The sequence below is a fragment of the Olea europaea genome, chromosome 13 (genome assembly GCF_002742605.1).
Source record: "Olea europaea var. sylvestris chromosome 13, O_europaea_v1, whole genome shotgun sequence".
Taxonomy (NCBI): domain Eukaryota; kingdom Viridiplantae; phylum Streptophyta; class Magnoliopsida; order Lamiales; family Oleaceae; genus Olea; species Olea europaea.
The window spans coordinates 26,574,592-26,593,826 of NC_036249.1; the positions used below are offsets into that span (position 1 = coordinate 26,574,592).

The 19,235-nt window shown below is 32.3% G+C and overlaps 1 protein-coding gene across 1 annotated transcript in view; it reads right to left on the reverse strand.

The window, feature by feature from the left end:
• Window positions 1-13,631: 13,631 nt before the first annotated feature.
• The window catches only part of LOC111408062 (branched-chain-amino-acid aminotransferase-like protein 1), a 46,326-nt gene continuing 40,722 nt past the window's right edge, over window positions 13,632-19,235 (reverse strand). The window contains exons 14-20 of the mRNA XM_023037827.1: window positions 19,179-19,232; window positions 18,895-18,978; window positions 18,631-18,702; window positions 16,667-16,747; window positions 15,865-15,900; window positions 14,826-14,969; window positions 13,632-13,972 (exon numbers count right to left, since the gene is read on the reverse strand). Coding sequence (XP_022893595.1) covers window positions 14,841-14,969; window positions 15,865-15,900; window positions 16,667-16,747; window positions 18,631-18,702; window positions 18,895-18,978; window positions 19,179-19,232 — 456 coding nt within the window. The 3' untranslated portion in view covers window positions 13,632-13,972; window positions 14,826-14,840. The remainder of the gene's footprint in view (window positions 13,973-14,825; window positions 14,970-15,864; window positions 15,901-16,666; window positions 16,748-18,630; window positions 18,703-18,894; window positions 18,979-19,178; window positions 19,233-19,235) is intronic.

A 19,235-nucleotide genomic window follows, 5' to 3' on the forward strand; every position in this document is an offset into this window, starting at 1 on the left:
ATTGGCCAAAATGGAAAGAAGCCATACAGGCAAAATTGAATTCTTTGGAGAAACGAAAAGTGTTTGGACTAGTAGTTCGAACACCTGAAAATGTAATCCCTGTTGGATACAAATGGGTTTTTTATACGAAAGAGAAATGAGAATAATGAAATTACAAGATACAAAGCCCGACTAGTGACTCAAGGTTTCTCCCAAAGATCGGGAATTGATTATGAGGAAACATATTCTCCCGTAATAGATACCATAACTTTTAGGTTCTCAATTAGTTTGACCGTGTCACAAGGGCTCGATATGCGCCTTATGGATGTAGTAACTGCCTACCTATATGGTTCACTTGACAATGACATATATATGAAAGTCCTTGAAGGATTTAAGGTGCCAGGAATAAATAATACATGTCCGAAAACTATGTTCTTAATTAAATTGCAAAAATCGTTATATGGATTAAAACAATCCGGACGCATGTGGTATAATCGTCTTAGCGAATATTTGTTGAAAGAGGGTTATAAAAATGACGATATCTGCCCATGTGTTTTCATAAAGAAAACAAATATTGGATTTGTAATTGTGGCAGTTTATGTTGATGATTTAAACTTAATTGGAACTCTTGAAGAGCTCAACAAAACTGCAGATTATTTGAGAAATGAATTTGAGATGAAAATTTTGGGGAAAACCAAATTTTGTCTTGGATTACAAATTGAACATTTTCCAGAGGGATTATTTGTTCATCAATATACTTATACAGAAAAAGTCTTGAAACGCTTTTATATGGATAATGCACATCCATTGTCATCACCTATGGTTGTTCGATCACTTGATGTGAAAAAAGATCTATTTCGTCCACTTAAAGATGGAGAAAAGATTCTTGGTCCTGAAGTACCATACCTTAGTGTAATTGGAGCATTAACTTATCTTGCAAATTACACTCGGCCTGACATAGCTTTTTCTGTAAATCTCCTTGCAAGATATAGCTCTACACTAATTCAAAGGCATTGGAATGGTGTTAAACATATTTTTCGTTACCTAAAAGGTACTATTGATATGGGACTGTTTTATTCTCAAAAGTCAGGATCTGCTTTAGTAGGATATGCAGATGCAGGTTATCTCTCCGATCCACATAAAGCTAAATCACAAACAGGATATCTGTTTACACGTGGAGGAACAGCTATATCATGGAGATCTGTGAAGCAATCCTTGACAGCAACATCCTCAAATCATTTTGAGATTATTGCAATCTATGAAGCATGGCGAGAATGTGTATTGTTAAGGAATATGAACCATCATATCCAATTATCATGTGGATTGATTTCAACAAAAGATAGTCCAACAATTTTGTTTAAAGATAATGCAGCTTGTATCGCACAACTCAAGGAAGGCTATATCAAAGGCGACAGGAAGAAGCATATTTCTTCAAAATTCTTTCATACACATGAACTTCAGAAGAATGGTGACATTGATATTCAACAAATTCGCTCAAGTGACAATGTTGCTGATCTATTCACATAAGCGCTGCCAACATCTACATTCAAGAAATTAGTTCATGAGACAGGAATGCGTCGAATCAAAGATTTTCAGTGATCAACATCAGGGGAAGTAGTTGTACTCTTTTTCCTTTGCTTAGGTTTTGTCCCATTGGGTTTTCCTAGGAAGGTTTTAATGAGGCAGCATTTAATATTAATACTCCAAAATAACTGTACTCTTTTTTCTTCGTTTGATTTTTTTTCTCATTGGGTTTTTATCAAACAAGGTTTTAACGAGGCATATATTTTGTAATATGTCATTCAAGGGGAGTGTTGTAAATGGAAAGTTCATTAAAGTTTATTGGTGAATAACATTTGTACCCCTGTAGCTCTAGAAATTATTACCATTGTATCACTGATTCTTATCTATAAATATAGGGTTTTGATTTTCAATAATACACACAAAAAGTTTACTGAGTTTTCTCTATTTTCTTTTTCTCTCATTTTATAACAAATTGGATTGGGACATTAAACATCAATGATTCATTTTTATAACTCAATTATAGATGTTTAACCTAGTTTCTCTAATCCAAAGATATGTCATTAAAACCAGTTTCATTCAATTGTAATTTTAAAGGTTAACCCTCCTGTCACAACATTCTCACTTTTATTTACTAGAATAAGATTTAAAAACGGCCATATACTTTAGGCATAAAACAGTAATGAACACACCAGTAAAAATAAATAAATGAGATTAAAACTTAAATAAGTATTTTAATCATTCAATAGAAAAAGCATGACTGAATCTATAAAGATTTCATAAAAGTTTAACCAATCTCAAAACACTTTTATAAAAAGAAGCGCTAGACCATAAAATTGTTTAAAATAAAAAGGGGAGCGTTCCTCCTAAATATGAATTTTACAAGTATTTTTGACAAATAATCGTGCCCTTTAATTTAAGAAAATTTAACTGTCAATATGTATTTCACTAGGATCATGAGAGAGTTAGTTATAACCACTTGAGATCCATGAGATATTAACCGTTGGATTTGCTTAAATTAAACATCACGATTATTTATCAACAATACTTGTCAAATCCATGTGTAGGAGGAACGCTTCCCAAATAAAAATTCTAAATCTATAAATCAAATAATGTTGAAATTACTGAATTCAATTAAATTCTTTCCTAACTTCATCAAGATGTTTAGTTCTCTATGGAATTGTTGGTCGTCTTCCCTTTTTTTTTCCTCATTAATTATTCCCAAAAAGTCCCCTTTAAGATTGTGTTTCTCATCCCTTTAAAGTTCCCAAAAGATTTGAATTTGAAATGGGCCAGAAAACTCCAGCACCCATTATCGACGTCTGTCCGCATTTTTCCGTTCGGCCAGTGTTCCGACACCGAACAAATTTTTTTTTAAAATGATCCATTCTTCATTTAGATTAAAAAAACCTGAAATTAAATAGATGAATTGGATTAGCAATTATCTTAATGTAAATAGAACAACTTTTCAAGAACAAGAATTAATTCCTATGATTTCTATTCACTTGTTGGCATTTTAACATAGTGATTTTGATGTTTAAAATACACTTCCGTGCACTTATCAATACTACATTGTATGTCTTTGCTAATGTGGCCTGACTATCCTACATAATAGATATCAAAGATGTATTCTTCGGTCCTAAATTTATCAAATATAATAGATCCTTAAGCAACTCAACTTTTCTTGATATCTAATAATGTTATGAATTCAAATTCCATGGTTTAATGTGTTATGCATGTTTGTTTTTTAGATTTTCAAGAAACTGCACCTCCTTCAATAGTATACACCCAATTCAAAGTTGATTTACTCTTACTAGTGCTAGATATCAAAATAGCATCAATAAATTTTTCTAATATAGCTGGGAACTTATAATATTTTGGTTTTCTTTAAATAACCAAGAACCCTCCTATATGGCCTTCTAATCTTCCTAGCTCGAGTTACTAGTAAACCTACTAAGTTTACTAATCGTAAATGCTATATCGTGTCTTCTACATTGAACTACATATGTAAGGCTCCCTATAGCGCTTGCATACTTTAATTGAGCGATTGCTCTTCCATCACTCTTTATAAGATTAGAATTTGGATCAAAAGGGGTACTATGCTCTTTTATATTCAAATACTTGAACTTATTTGTCACATTCTCGATATAATGCAATAACTTAAATAGGAACCCCATTATTCTTAGTAACTTTGATACTCAATATGGTATTCACTTGTTCAAGATGCTCTATCTTGAAAGTGAAAGATAGAAACCTATTTGTTTCTTTTATCACATCCATGTGATTACTCAAAATCAAATGTTATCAACATACAAGCAAATAAATATAACATTTGTATCACATACTTTCGAATATAATTACTTATCTACACTATTATGTATAAGCCCAAATGAAATAATTGTTAAGTCAAAATTTTCATGCCATTTCTCATTTTAAACGGTATGATGATTTTACTAACTAGCATACCTTGTGTTTATTTTCGAGTAGAAAAAAACCTCTTAGTTGTTCCATGTAAACCTCCTCATCGGGATCCCTATTTAAAAATGTAGTCTTAACATCCATTTGATAAACATGTAAGTCGTGTATGGATGCTAATACGAATAATATCCTAATTAATGTTATTCTAGCTACCAATGCATATATATCAAAATAGTTAATCATTCCCTTTGTCAATAATCTTTAACTACTAATATAGCTTTGAAGGTATTAAGAAAACCATCTACATTATATTTTCTCCTAAACGCCCATTTACAACCAATATGTTTAGAGCTGGATGGTAAATCAACAAGATCTCATTTATTTTTTGACATAATTGAATCTATTTCATCTTTAATTCATCTTTCTAAAAGTTACATCATGAGAAACAATAGCTTCTCTATAGGTTTTACAATCAATTTTCACTCGTAGAATAATAGATATTGTTTTTACAACATTCTTCTCATTTTCTCTACCAAGTAAAGTAAAATAAGTTGAGAATCAATTTCATCTGATCCTAAAGTCTATTTTATCCGAGTTTTTTTTTTCCTTTTTCGAGGCTCACTAGATTCATTAACATCTTTAGAAGATGTTTCATTTTGTGTTCCACTAGAGCTAGGAATCTCTTTATTAATTTCCCTTAATTCATTATCCGAAAATAGTGAATTCTCAAAGAACTCCACATCACTGATTCAATGATTACATTGGTCTCCAAGTTCAATAATCTATAAGATAAGTTCAATAATCTATAAGATTTGTTATTACTAACATAACTAACAAGGCACATTTGATGCCTCTTAGACCCAACTTGATCTTTTTAGGTTCGTATTCTTATAATATGCAAGACACCTTCACACTTTAAAGTATTCATTGTTTTATTTTCTTCCTTTTCACAATTCATAAAGAGAAATCTTTGTAAATTTTAATGGAATCTTATTTAATATTCTACATGTACTCAACAAGGCTTCACTCCACAAGTTAAAATAACATGGCATTTATGATTTTAACTAATGTTCTATTTTTTCAGCCAAACCATTTTATTCGGTGTTCTAGGTGTAGAACATTGATGTACTATACATTGTATTCAAAATGAATTAAAAACACTAGAAAAGTATTCTCTCTCTATCACTTCTAATTATTTTTATCTTCTTATTTAAATGATTTTCAACTTCATTTTTATTTGTTTTAAACATATCAAATGCGTCATGTTTATGTTCCATTGAATAAACATAAGTATACCTAAAGTAATCATCTATATAAAAGCAATAAAATATTTATTTTCACCTCTAGTTAACATGCATTATATTCACATATGTCTGAATGAATAAGTTCTAAAATTTGAGAAATCATATTCACAAATTTGATAAATTTTCGTAACAATTATAGATTCTACACATGTTTTATATTTATCAGCATCATTTACATTGTATGAACTTATATCACATTTAAGCATTTGTTTCATTGTACTAGCACCTATGTGACCTAATCTAGCATGCCATAAAGTAAATGATTTAATTAAGCAAGCAAAATTTACTTTATTATTATTAATATTGTCAATAACATAGTTCACCATTCATTCCGAAGAATAGTCTTTTTTCAACAAACTCCTCATTTCGGGATAGTACAAGTTTTTCGGATATATAAACACTTTTGACATCTAATTTTTCTAAGAGATTTCCACTCACTAAGTTCCTATTCATTCCAAGAACATATAGTACAATTGTTAAAGTAATGGTTTTCCAGAAAATGAAGATGATATCAACATTTCCTTTCCCTACCACTTTGGAGCAGCCTTGGTTACCCATTTGTATCTCTTGATTTCCATTTGATTTATGATAAGTGTTAAAGAATGACATATCATATGATACATGAATAGTCGCACATGTATCATACCACCAATCGGAAAATTGTCTTTGATAGCATTGCTTTCACTCACAGTAGCCACAATTAAACCTGGCTGCAGTTAGTTTGGGTTGGTTTTGACCCCAACCCGAAACCAAAACCATTCTAACTCGGTTTGAAAAAATTTCAACCCAAATCAACCCATTCTAACTCTTAAATCGAACCGACCCAAACCAAATTGTTTCGGTTCGATTAATCGGTTTAGACTTTTAAATAATATCACATCATAAAAAATGGAAAGTCATGCAAAAAATAATATATGCCATTCGATTTAACCACTCACACTGACATAGCCATGAACCAACCCATAACCATAAGCAAACCAGATCTTCATCAAGCTTTTTTCCATCCCAATACAGTTCATCTTTGTCAACTAGGATTGTATACATAAGAATGAAAGAGATGCTAAGTTATGTTTACTTTGCTTAATTAAATATAAACTGTTAAATATGTTACAATTATTTCTTTCTTCCATCTTAATAAGAGAAAGGTTATGATCAGAACTGAAAATATTCCAAAAGCAAGACTAAGAAAATAACCAAAACTAAGCATAATCTAAAGTCAAGAGTAAGAAAATAAATTTTATGTTACAAGATGGAGTTAACTTTTCCTTCTTTCTTATTTTATTTTCGATATCGACATTCTTTTACAAAATGTCCAAATTTTTCACGTACAAAACAATCTCCCTTAGGTTTCTTCTTAAACTTAAGCTTTATACGGTTTCCTCTTGTTTGATGTATTGGATGGCTCAGTCTTTTCATCGGCTTTGGTTTTTGATATGCCTTCATAAGAGTTTTCATGTTTATCCCTTACCCTCAATTCTTCCTCAATTTGGACACGTTTTTTTATCTCATTTCAAAGAATAATTTTCGAAACTATAAAGAATCTTCTTTTGATATCATTTTCAAGTCTTTGGGAGTTTGAATATAATTGCTCTCACTTGGAATGATTCTGAAAGTTCAATTTTGATGGCTTTTAGTTTGATGATGAGCACTTGCAATTCATGTACTTGGGGAAGAAGGAACATATTTTCAAGAAACTTAAAATCGAAATATCTTGATATCAAGAATTTCTTTGTAACTTCTTTGACTTTCTATTTGTTCTCTAAAGCATCCCAAATATCTTTTGCCGAAGATTTGTGTTTGTGTATAGATCATACACCCGGTTAGATATTGCGGTGAGTATATGATCGTGACAAATTAATTTATCTTCTTGATGCCTTTGCCTTTCTGCTCTCACGACATCGATATCTCCATTGATTAGTTCTAGTAGTGATGCCAATTTTAGATCAAAGATGTAAAAGACCTTCAACACCATGAAAAGGAACTTCAACTTGTCCTGCCATCAAATGAAATTTGTTCCATCAAATCGATCCAAATGAATGTTCACGAAAATATATTTTGAATTAGAATTACCGCAAGTGTACGATTCATTAATAAATAATAAGTCGATTTTGAGTCTGAATATCGTCCCACAAGAATTGATTTAGTTCAATTTTAATTATCGCGACCTTAACCAGAACAAAAATAACATGACGTGTTGTTGTATGAAAGTATAACTGAAATAAGCTGCTTATGCGATCATGAATGACTTAACTAAATTAAATGCAAGTGATGTTTAAATGCAAGTCTATGTCTTTAATGAATGACGAACATAATAGGATTGCGAATCCCCATGTAATAATTCTTTTTAAGCCTAGTTTTACACTTTGACAACATGGTTGATTATGATGAATCAATGTTCCTATTTTATTCAGCAATCTCTCTAGAGTAATATTGAATTTATTTTCATATACGACCCGACTATATTTCTATGACGGATGCAAATACACAAAAATGCATGAATTTTTATGAACACTTAAATATTCACATAGAGTATAGCGGTATATTCCTATCCCCTATTGGACCCTATGACGATTTATACCACGTCAAGCATATTCTCCTTCTTTCGAATTCATGAAACAAGCCACCAAATTTACACAATTACGTGCACAATAACTGTGGAGACAATAAATTCATATAAATCATTCAAATTCCAAAAACATGTTTTTATGTCAAGAATGTAAAACTAAAGATTAAAAAGTCATATCACATGGTTCATCGTTCTCCTATCACAAATAAATCTAGCCTAACATGGTGGAAAGAAGAAAACAAAAAGAATATTGAAGAAACGACATCATCAATTTAAATCTTGAATTGAATTTTTGTGTCTTGAGGTCGATCTTCGTGTTTCTTGCCTCTTTCTATGCTCTAAAACCCTTATTGTAATGCCTCGAAAATTTATAGAAAAAATATTATTTGCACTATATGCTATATTTTTATATTTTGAAAGTTGAAGGGCTAAAGCGCAATATATTAAACTCAATTTTATTCTGGTCAAATAATTAGATTTTGCTAGAGCTATATTTAGTATATCAATATAAGGCTCGTTGGATAACTAGTATTTAATTATCTATTTTAGCCTAAAAAAAAGTTGATTTGGATAAGTTTGCCCCAAGTTATTGAAGTTTAAAAAAGGGAGAGAGAGTGAATGAATTTTGGTTTCCTAATTCTACATAATTTTTATAAACATAGCAATAGGCTGAATAAAGTTAGAACATGATTTTGATTTTGTTTTTCCAAAAAATCGATTGATCTAACAGGGTGGGGGAACGAGGTGCTATTGCTTTATCCCGTTTAAATTATTTATTTCATGTTTGTTTAATTATTATACTTATGAAAGTTTAAAGCTATGATATGATATGTATGTTATGACCATCCGGTACTAAAGATATTATGTTTATTGAGCTCTTACCGATTCTAAAGATATGACGACGGTATGATATTTTTGACACATGTATTTAAAAAAATTTATTTGGAATTGCACAATGATTTTTTGTGTCCTACAGAGTAGTCCCATGTATTCACCATTTTCCTTACTCATCACATATTAAAATCGGTTGTTGGTTGGCGGGCAATGCGATGCGATGCAATCATGATTGTAGAAATTATGGAATTCAATAAAAATAAATTCGGATTAACATGACTATGGACTTTTATTTTTAGTATCATTTTAATTTTTATTTCCATATGAAATTTTTTATTTAGGATTTAGGACATGTTTCAATTGATTATGTTTCATATATATTTTAATTATTTTATTGATGGAACTAGAAATTTTCATGTGGGGTATTTGAATAATTTATTTAATTATGGAATAAAAAGTTTTAGTAACGATCTAAATTGTTAAATTTTGGATCGTTACACTTATGAATAGTTATAATGCATGCTCCCCTCCTTATGGACGTCCCCTAAGGCTTTGAACGACGTCCCAAATTTTGTTTCCATAAGAACTTCAGTCAGACAAGGAAACCAAAATTTTTTTGCGCCAAATTTTTTGCCTCGTTAATTGTTCCTTGTAGTTGGGTAGTCACCCACTCTTAATTGCCCAGTTATAAAAAATTTCTAACATTGTAATTTAATCCCTGAATTCATTTCTTGAGTCTTTTAAATCCTTTCTCTTGCAATTTCAATCCTTCGACTTCTAATTGCAAGTCGTCAATTAGACACTATTTCATTTTTTTTATATAGTTATACAGACCAGGCCTAATTAGCAATTGAAAAATAAATATGTATTCCAAGCATCCTAATACTTACCACTCCCAAACAATAATATTACAGTGTCCATAATGTAAAAACAAAAAACATCAAAATAAATGGGGGAAGGATCATAACTTGCTGGGATAGATGTGGATGGGTAGAAAATCAAGTTGGCCTGATTGGGAGATGTCATGACAACCGTTACTTTTCCTTATTGCTATGCTTTAATTTGCTATTCAAATAATATAAAATAAATATTAGTGATAGCATATAAGGTTTAAATATTTGTAATGAATTTACACCGAAAAATTCTAATATTCTAACTTTTAGAAAAACTATCTAATAGAGCGTACGTCCCTGCAAAAACCCTATAGCTAAGAAAAGATAAGTTTTTTCAAATTTGTTTGGAGACAGAAATTAAATTGCAACCTTGAGAATGCATATCACATCAATATAAGCTCAACATAATGCTAGAATATTAATGATCAGCCTAAGTAAATTGAACTCAATAGACAAAATGCCTAAGTTACTAATGCAAGTCTAAAAATACTAGTTAAAATGAGTTAAAAACCATTTACATGCATGAGTTCCTAAAATTGAACAAACATGAAATAAAATAAGAGGTATGTGAATAGAAAATGAGTTGCCTCCCATTAAGCGCTTAATTTAAAGTCTAGAACTCGACTTTTCATTAGTGTTTCATGGCACTTTGAATATGACTTTGAAGGTCCTGCTTAGCTTGCGTAATTTGACTTTGTTCCATGTTGCAACTTTCCTCGAAATTTTAATCTTGTCATTTTCCAGATAGTATGACTTCCCCTCATCATCCGTTTCAAACTCAACAATGTACACCTCAATATCCCCATAAGGTTTAATCACAAACTCAATTTTTGAGAAAACGATAAAGTCAAGGAATTACATGCTAATTTCCTCTTCTTCGAATGCTACAAGTTTTTTTTTGCCTATTATGATTAATTTCTTGATCTTTTCATGCTCCTCTTCTTTTTCTCGAGTTCAATGTCCGTATCCAAAACTTTTGTCAAAGAAATAATGACATCTTCATGGAAAGTCTCTTCCTCTTGTATTTGTTGGAAGTTCGGCGGACATGATGTCTCTTAATTGATGTTCATTAATAATTGGTGGAAGAAATAATTTCAAAGGCAAATCACCCACTTCAAATTTTGATGAGAGAAATAATGCAACAGGCAAGTCACCCAAAACAATTTCATCTAGTTCACATTGTGCTTTTATATCTCGTAGTTGCTGTCCTATAATGAAATATCTCCCAAGCATATCCCCATCATCGATTTCTTGAACTACCAATTGTTATTGCCTTATGATGAAGTCACATATGAGCATCTTGTTAAAACAACCAAAGTCATCTTTTATCCTACTATTTTTTACATAGCCTGAAAAAGAGAGAAAAAAAGGGAAACAAAACTAAAATGAAATGAAAATAATAATACAAGAATACATGTAGAAGTCCGAATTAGTGCCACGATAAATAAAATCAAACTAAAACTCAATCCTCAGCAACGACGCCAAAAATTTGTTCATAAAAATATATTTCAAATTAAAATCACCATAAGTGTACGGTTCGTTAAAAAGTAATAAGTGGATTTTAATTCTGAATATAGTCCCACAGGGATTGATTTAGTTCAACTTTAATTACCACGACCTTAACCGAAACAAGAATAACACGATGTGTTGTTGTGATGAAAGTATAATTGAAATAAATTACGTATACAATTATGAATGACTTAACTAAATTAGATGTAAGTGGTGTTTAAATGCAAGTCGATGTCTTTAATGAATTATGAACATACTTGGATTGCGAATCCCCATGTACTAATTCCTTTTAAGCTTAGTTTTACACATTGACAACACGGTTGATTTTGACGAATCAATGTTCCTATTTTATTCAACAATCTTTTTCGAGGAATGTTGAACGTATTATCATATATGATCCAACTATATTTTTATAACAGATGCAAATATACAACAATCATTGAATTTTTATGAACATTTAAAAATTCACATAGAGCATACGGTATATTTCTATTCCCTATCGGACTCTATAATGATTTATATCATGTCGAGCCTATTCCCTCTTTTGAATGCATGAAACAAGCCACCAAATTCACACAATCACATGCACAATAATTGTTGAGAAAATAAATTTATGTAAATCATTTAAATTCCAAAAACGCTTTTTATTGTCAAAAATGTAAAATTAAAGATTAAAAAGTCATATCACATGGTTCATCATTCCTAGCACAAACAAATCTAGCCTAACATGGTGGAAAGAAAACAAAAAGAATATTGAAAAAATGACATCACCAATTTAAATCTTGAAATTGATTTTTCGCATCTTGGGGTCGATCTTCTTGTTTCTTGCCTCCTTCTACACTCTAAAACCCTTATGAATATGTTATAATGCGTGTCCCCCTTCTTATGGACGTTTTTAAGGCTTTAAAAGACATCCAAAATTTGTCTCCATAAGAATTTTAGTCAGATTAGAAAACCAGAATTTTTTCGCGATTGGCCTGGGCATTCGCCCAAACTAAATTTTTCGCTTCACTAATTGTTCCTTGTAGTTGGGCAGTCACCCGTTCTAAATAACTAAGCAATCACCCAGTTATAAAAACTTTTGAATGTTACAATTTAGTCCTCGAATTCAATTTTTAAGTCTTTTAAATCATTTCTCTAGCAATTTCAACCATTCGACTTCTAATTGCATCCAATTGAATCTGCAGCATCTTTAATCTTCATTTTGTGGTCCAAATCAACTATTAAAATGTTGCAATTTAGCCCTCATACTTTGGATTTCCCCATTTTTCTTTTCTATTTGCTTAGAAACAGGTCCATCACTGAAATAAATGAAAATTTACCCAAGTAAAAGACAACACTTTCATGATATTAAAACTTAGTAATATGATCCAAATAAGTGCAAAAATGCACTTATCAATGAACAAGGTCTTGATTCATAAGTTTGATGGTAGCTAGGGTTGTCTCGTTCTCCATAACTTTTAAATTTAGTTGGAAGACAATGATTACACGTTCAAACCAATTTTCTGTGTTTGCTACTTCTATTGGTTCTTTTCCCCATTCTCCTGGAAGGATTTATATTTCAGGAAGTACCTGCGCATAAGCTATCCAGTGGAAAATCCCGCAGGATGGTTAACGCCAATCGAGATAACGTGTTTGTCCCAGTATTGTTTTTCAGAGCGACTTTAAGGATTTCAAAATTTTCAAACTTATGTTCCAACTCTTAATCAGATAAGTTGCAATTCTTTCATCTTTTGTTTCAAACTCCAACGTTACCTGACCCACTACCAATTGCACTTTAGTTGACTGTGCATCCATGATCAAACCCAGGTTGAGTCCGATGATTAAAACCTCATACTTGACTTTGCTATTTGTCTTTGGGAATTCCCGGTTAGTACTCTAATTCTTCCCCCTGGAAAGTCGTAAATATGAATCTAATTCCCTATCCCTCGCCGTCGGAAGATCTGAGAATATACAGTTATTTTTGGTCCGTGTAAGATTTCTTTGAGAGGAAAATCAATTTGAATCACGAAAAGATGGTTTGAGTTTCCTCGCAGAGATGACTAATGCAAGGATAAACTATTCAGCTAAATTGTACCATGTTTCTACGTCTTTCATCAGATGATTTGTGTAGTACAAGTCTTTCAGTCTTACCCTCTTCTCGGACGAGCATCATGCTGACCGTATGCTTAGATATTGCTTTGATCTTGTCTGACCGTACGCGTGCGTGCATGCGCTCGAGAGAGAAGAATTGACAAATAAATTCGACAATTGAACTATTATCAAGGCCTTCTTATACAAAGTTTCCTTAAAAAAAATTCGTCGACTCATCGTCAGTGCTTGAGGTCTCATTGAGCGTCTATCTCCCAACATAGTAGAAACTGAGCACTATGTTCCAGCATCAGTGAACTATATCTATATCTGAACACCACCACCTAGATTTTGGATAGAAATTGAATATTATTGCAAACAGAAAACTGGAAACTGTAAATGCAGAAACATGTTGAAAATCGGGTGTTGACTATAGCAAAAATCTGAGCTTTATTACAGGCTAATGGCCCATGAATGATTGACATCAATGACTAAGAGTTATAGTTGTTACGAAATTAACATAACATAACACCGATATGACAATAATATAAGATTGCAGGACAAGTCTCACTTCGTAAGAGCGCACTTCAATTACTTAAAAGAGAGAAGTTGTATTGCCCTTACTCTATTCCTTTATCGGATTCAGGAATGGCAATCGAGAGCCCCAACTCTCTTTAAATAAAAAATGATTCCATACTTCACAGTCAAAGTCAACAGGGCTGCCAATCTTGTTGGCATGGGCACGATGTTTAAGGACAGGAAATTTAAAACAGCAACAAATTACAAAGAAATCAAACCCCCAGTATCTGAAAGCATAAATGACGACTGCCCGTCTTCACCTTTCCTGTGGAAATGTCTCAAGGCAAGGTGACATGACCCTGCGATTTTCATGTACAAATTACTGTTTGAGCTTCCAGATACTAAAAAGATACTGCTCCATTCACTTGAGTAAATTAATGGAACCTTGACACGGTGTATGTAAATAAGTACGTTGAAGATAAGATTTAAATAACGTACATAGTTCTTTCTAATAGCTTAAGCTTTTAAATTGCTTGGTTCAAAATGGCATTAAAGGCAACAAAAGTCCTTGGTTGAGTTTCAGTTTCACCCATTTAATGAAACTGTGCACATGTGAGGATGGGGAAAAACGAATCTCGCCTAGCATGAGGAGGCATGATTCTAATAGTATACATGTGACTTTTAATAGCTTAAATTTTTAGATCAAATGGTCCAACACAATAGAATTAATAACAATAGTAATGTAATATACAAAAATAACAACTTAACATTAGACACCGGCCATATAATGTTCCTAAGAGGAGAAAAGCCTATTCTTTGTCATTTGTCTGCATATTATTCTTCAGAAAGAATCCAATAGAACGTAGATTTCGGGTTTGGGACAACTGATGTTCTTGTATCGACCCTAAACAGGATTTGGATGTGAAAACCATATGCTCTGCTTTGTTAATAATTTGACTTAAGGTGGCTAATGTAGATATCATAAATTTGAATCGTAAGTGAAGAGTCTTAAGTAGATTTTAAGGATTTTTTCAAACTTCTAAGATGGTTCATGACTAAGATATTCAACTTTATTTACTACAGGAGAAAATGTTGAGGCAAAGTTGTATTTTTATTGAAATCAAGACACTTCAATTTACTGTAAACTAAGAAAAGAAGAATTGATAGCTGATGTGAAGACAGAGGAAATGAATGCAAGGAAAAAATGGGTACCTTGAATTATATTTCTCAACACTCTTGGTAAGTTGGGATGGGCACACCAGATTCTGCTGTAAATTTCATGTAAGCCTTCTGCATTCTTTGAGTCACAGGTCCGATTCTACCATCACCTACCATGCGTCCATCAACCCTAATAACCTTAAAAAAAGAAAAAAGACACATCATTGGAAACAACAGCAACAATACCGAATTCATGGGAAATGGCCTCCACAACTTACTCTCTCATAACAGAATTTAAAGCAATGGATAGCTTAAGCAGGGAAGGCATGTTATCACTAGCGCAAAATGAGTATCATTTTAAGAAGCTAACAGAGTAGAAGGATGATGAATTTGCTCTTTTCTAAAGATTGTATCTGTTAAGTTCTCCTGTTTCATTCGAGAAAAAGATGCACCCATTTTTCATACAGCCAGTGAGGCAATGACCGAGATAAAAGGTCAGAAGCAGAATACTGATAGCACTTACATCGCACATCAGAGCATAAGAGATCGTTCAGAGGTAAGCATACATCTTATTACAAAAGTAGAAACAAAGAGACCAAATTCGACAAGAACTAAACTGAATCAATTTGACAATGGCAACCTTGCCTCACATTATGTGGACTTCTCTTTGGCTTCAAAAAGCCACACCCAAATGCAGAACCAGATACTCAAATCTATAGTATCAGAGATTTTGGCTTTAACCTTTGTTTTTTTGGATTACCTATGGTTGATTTAGTGAGAAAAATTACTTTATCACTTCTAAAATTTAGTGAGACTTTTAGTTAATATATCATGTTTATTAAGTAAATACCCAATAGTTAATTGTTCATCACCTCTAATCCGTTTTAAAGTAGATTACTGAAATAATCATAACAGGTTAAAATAATATAAACTGAAAGAAACCTTGACACTGGACTTACTATGAACAATATAGCAAACAAAGAGAAGGATATTGAGTAAAATAAGAATGAAAACAGAAGGCATTTGATGCCCCCACATAACCAATTAAGTAACATCATCATGAAATAATAATGCTCGGATATAGATAACATACCGGGCTGAGTTCTCCCAGAGTTCCTGTTGTCCACACCTGCAGGGAAAAGGTATTGCTTAAATCCAACTTAAATATGCTATAAATCACCAACCAGAAGAATTATAACTAAATAGATGAAGTTTATTGTTATCGCTGCCCACTAACTTGAAAGAAAGAACGAATCAGGTAGAGGATGATAACTAGAAATAAAGAAAAGATTATGTGATACAAAAGAATGATAACTTCCCTAAAAGTTCCAAATCTAGTAAAATGATTATAGCGGCCACTAATATCTAACGAGTATATACCTCTTAACATAACAATTGAATGAGTAGACTAAATTCAAAAGCTAGCCAACATAAGTTGATTTTCCTAACATTGGCAAGTGCGTCAAGTCTAAAAGAAAAAAGTTCCAGAGAATTACGTTTTGTTTGAATGGACAACCTTCCATTATGAAGACAATGGCAATAGGTGACAGGAGTGCACAAATAGTATATTTCTTATTTTGTACACACAATCAGAAAATGCCAAGAATTGTAAGTCAGTTGGAGCATAAAATGTTTACAACTAATATGTTTAGCATTTTACTTTTTCTCAATCTAATATTCCCCCTGCTAGATTTTTAACAGACTAAAATGGTAGATACTTTCCAGTCCTCGATGACATTTGACTAATATGAACGTCGAGTTTTGGCTAGTAGTTCTATGGTGGTGTCGAGAACCATTGGTGTGTCTAACACAGAACAAACAAGTAATTCTCCTGAGGGTTGAAGTTATAATATATTATGTACGAAATAAAGATCTTGTATGTTGAAAGTGTAAACCTCATCTGCAGTATGAAACTCTGATAAACTGACACGGCGTTCGTCTACAACCAAATTTTCTTTAATAGCAAGCTCCATAATCTGCATGAAAGAAATGGGTTGCTAACGAAGCATATAGCGGCCAAGGTGATCATAGCAATCAACTGAAAAATACAAATATATTATATTGCATTTCAAGGCATCCATAAAAAATCAAAGAACAAATAAAATTTTATCTCGTTGAAATGATTGTGGTTGCAGTGAAACTGAAAGTCATGAACAAACTCATTAAACCAGTGACCAGTCTTAATTGCATAGTCCTGTTCATATATTCCTGGAAACAAGTCCGGTGTTGCACTAGGATTAAAAGCCCCATTCTCAAATCTATTATAGTCACCAAGATAATTGTAAACAATATATATATGTGCATCTAAACAAAGTAACAAACAGCTTATAGATTGAGAAACAGGAATCCATCCAGCCTTTAATATCAAATTCTCTAGCAAAACTAATTATGTCCTCTCAATTGAAACATGAGCGCCTGTGCCGCTTTCAATAAATGTATATTCTTCCTCCAATCAATCCCATCTTGTAGAGGTTAATCAACAAGATAGTTGAACAATTCTACTTTTTCCAATTAGGTTGTAAAAATGCTAGAGAAGTATTGAAGATTTGACTTTCCTAGGCAAGCTAGGCCTCTTATTTATGTATCCTTTGTCTAAGAGATTCAGAAAACTATATGTGATAATTTCCTCAGTCATGAAATTTTATAATTAGTATAAATTCTTTCTTTTCTTATAGGGTAGGTTACCGTTAGTCTTTATATAACAAATTATGGTCTTCATCAGACATGTTATGGTAGGTCATAACATTTCTTTTATTGCTATTTATAACCTATAAATAGGGTCTATATCTTTGTAGATCAAAGAAAATAAGAGTAATTCAGATTTCCCATACCTACTCTTATTTATGTCCCAATTATTTTCTCTATAATTTCTAGTTTGAACTCATTGCGAGGCTTGTTCAAATAGAAACTAAGCCAATTCAAACAATCTCAAATTTTTGGCTCCCAAACCTTAAAAATAAGACGAGAACAAACTCGATGAACCTGTCTTGTGGTCCACGACTCCTGAATCTATTATTCAAGTGCCTGATTTGCATTTTTTTTAGATGGAGGGAAGCAAGGACTTGCCTTTTCTGGGTCAGATTTGTAATATGCGAAGCGTTGGAAGTGATTTCCATAAAATAATGGAAGTGCTCTCTAGTTGCTTCTCAGTGAAATTTGGTGGTTCAAAAGGCCCTGTTTTTGCTCTCTAATATGAGTTTTTAGATGCTTATTGTTAACTCGTAGGTCATGGTTGATAGTTTTCCATGTAATTTCAATGATGTTCCCTTGAATGACAAAGCTTAGTGATATGATCACACCACAAAGCTTATCATTATTATCATTAATTCTAACCTGGTTTGAGGTTTGGCTGCAACATAAGTAAACACTTAGGGAGTAGGATCATCCATCTCTATGAACAGACTTTTTTCCTATCTCCTACGGACAGCTTCACATAGTTTTCTAAATTGATTTCTAGGGATGATAAAGTAGGATGAAAAATGTCAGCAATGAAAACTAAGAATTGGGAAGAAACAATAGCGAAAATAGGATGAAGAAAGACCAGCAATGAAGGCTGGAATACTAGCAATGAAAGCTAAAAGTTGAGAAGGAATGGCAATCCTTTGATAGAACTCTTCTAACATGATGAGAAATAGAATGATTTTCCTTGTGTTGATTCAAACTGGTTCAGTATAGGAAAGAATAATAAATATAGGTCAATGATCCTATTAGATTCCCTTCCAATTTATGCAAGTCGTACCATTCTGAGTCATATTCATATCTTCAACAATTAATAAATTCAAAAAGATTAAATGAGAGAATCTTCCAGTACAGACCCATGAAGAGTGAAAGATTTAAAAAGGCATATAGTCAAACTTACTGTGGCTCGAGTTATGCCAGGTAAACAGTTATCAGTATGAGGTGTCACTATACAGCCTTTTTTCACTAAAAACTGCAATATAAGGGAATAAAAGTGCATTAGGTTTCAGAAGAACATCAAATACAGCTGATTCCAACATAACTGAAAACCTGAGGAACACTCTGCTCTGAAATGGTGAAATAGAACACATTATAATCTTAGGACATCTGGATTTACAGCCCACTGGGAACAAATGATATTATCAGCGGCCAGTAATGAACTTACAATATTTGTAGCATTCGTTTCTGACACATAACCGTCTTTATCAAGCATAAGGGCATCATCAGCTTTGGCGTTATTCCCTTCTATCTGCACAAACTCCAATAATTCTGAGCAAAATCATAAATAAAATACCTACATATCACACTTCATTGAGCATTAACAGCATAAATCAACAAGTTCCCCCCTCAAATTGCAATATAGATCTAAGTAATTCTCCTGCAAAGTAATTTACTATGATACTAGGGCAGTAATCAAATTTAAGTTGCATGAGCCCCTGCAGATCATACCTTGGCCAGTATGTTGTTGAGGAGGTTGTTGTGATGAATTTTAGAATCCAAATTCTA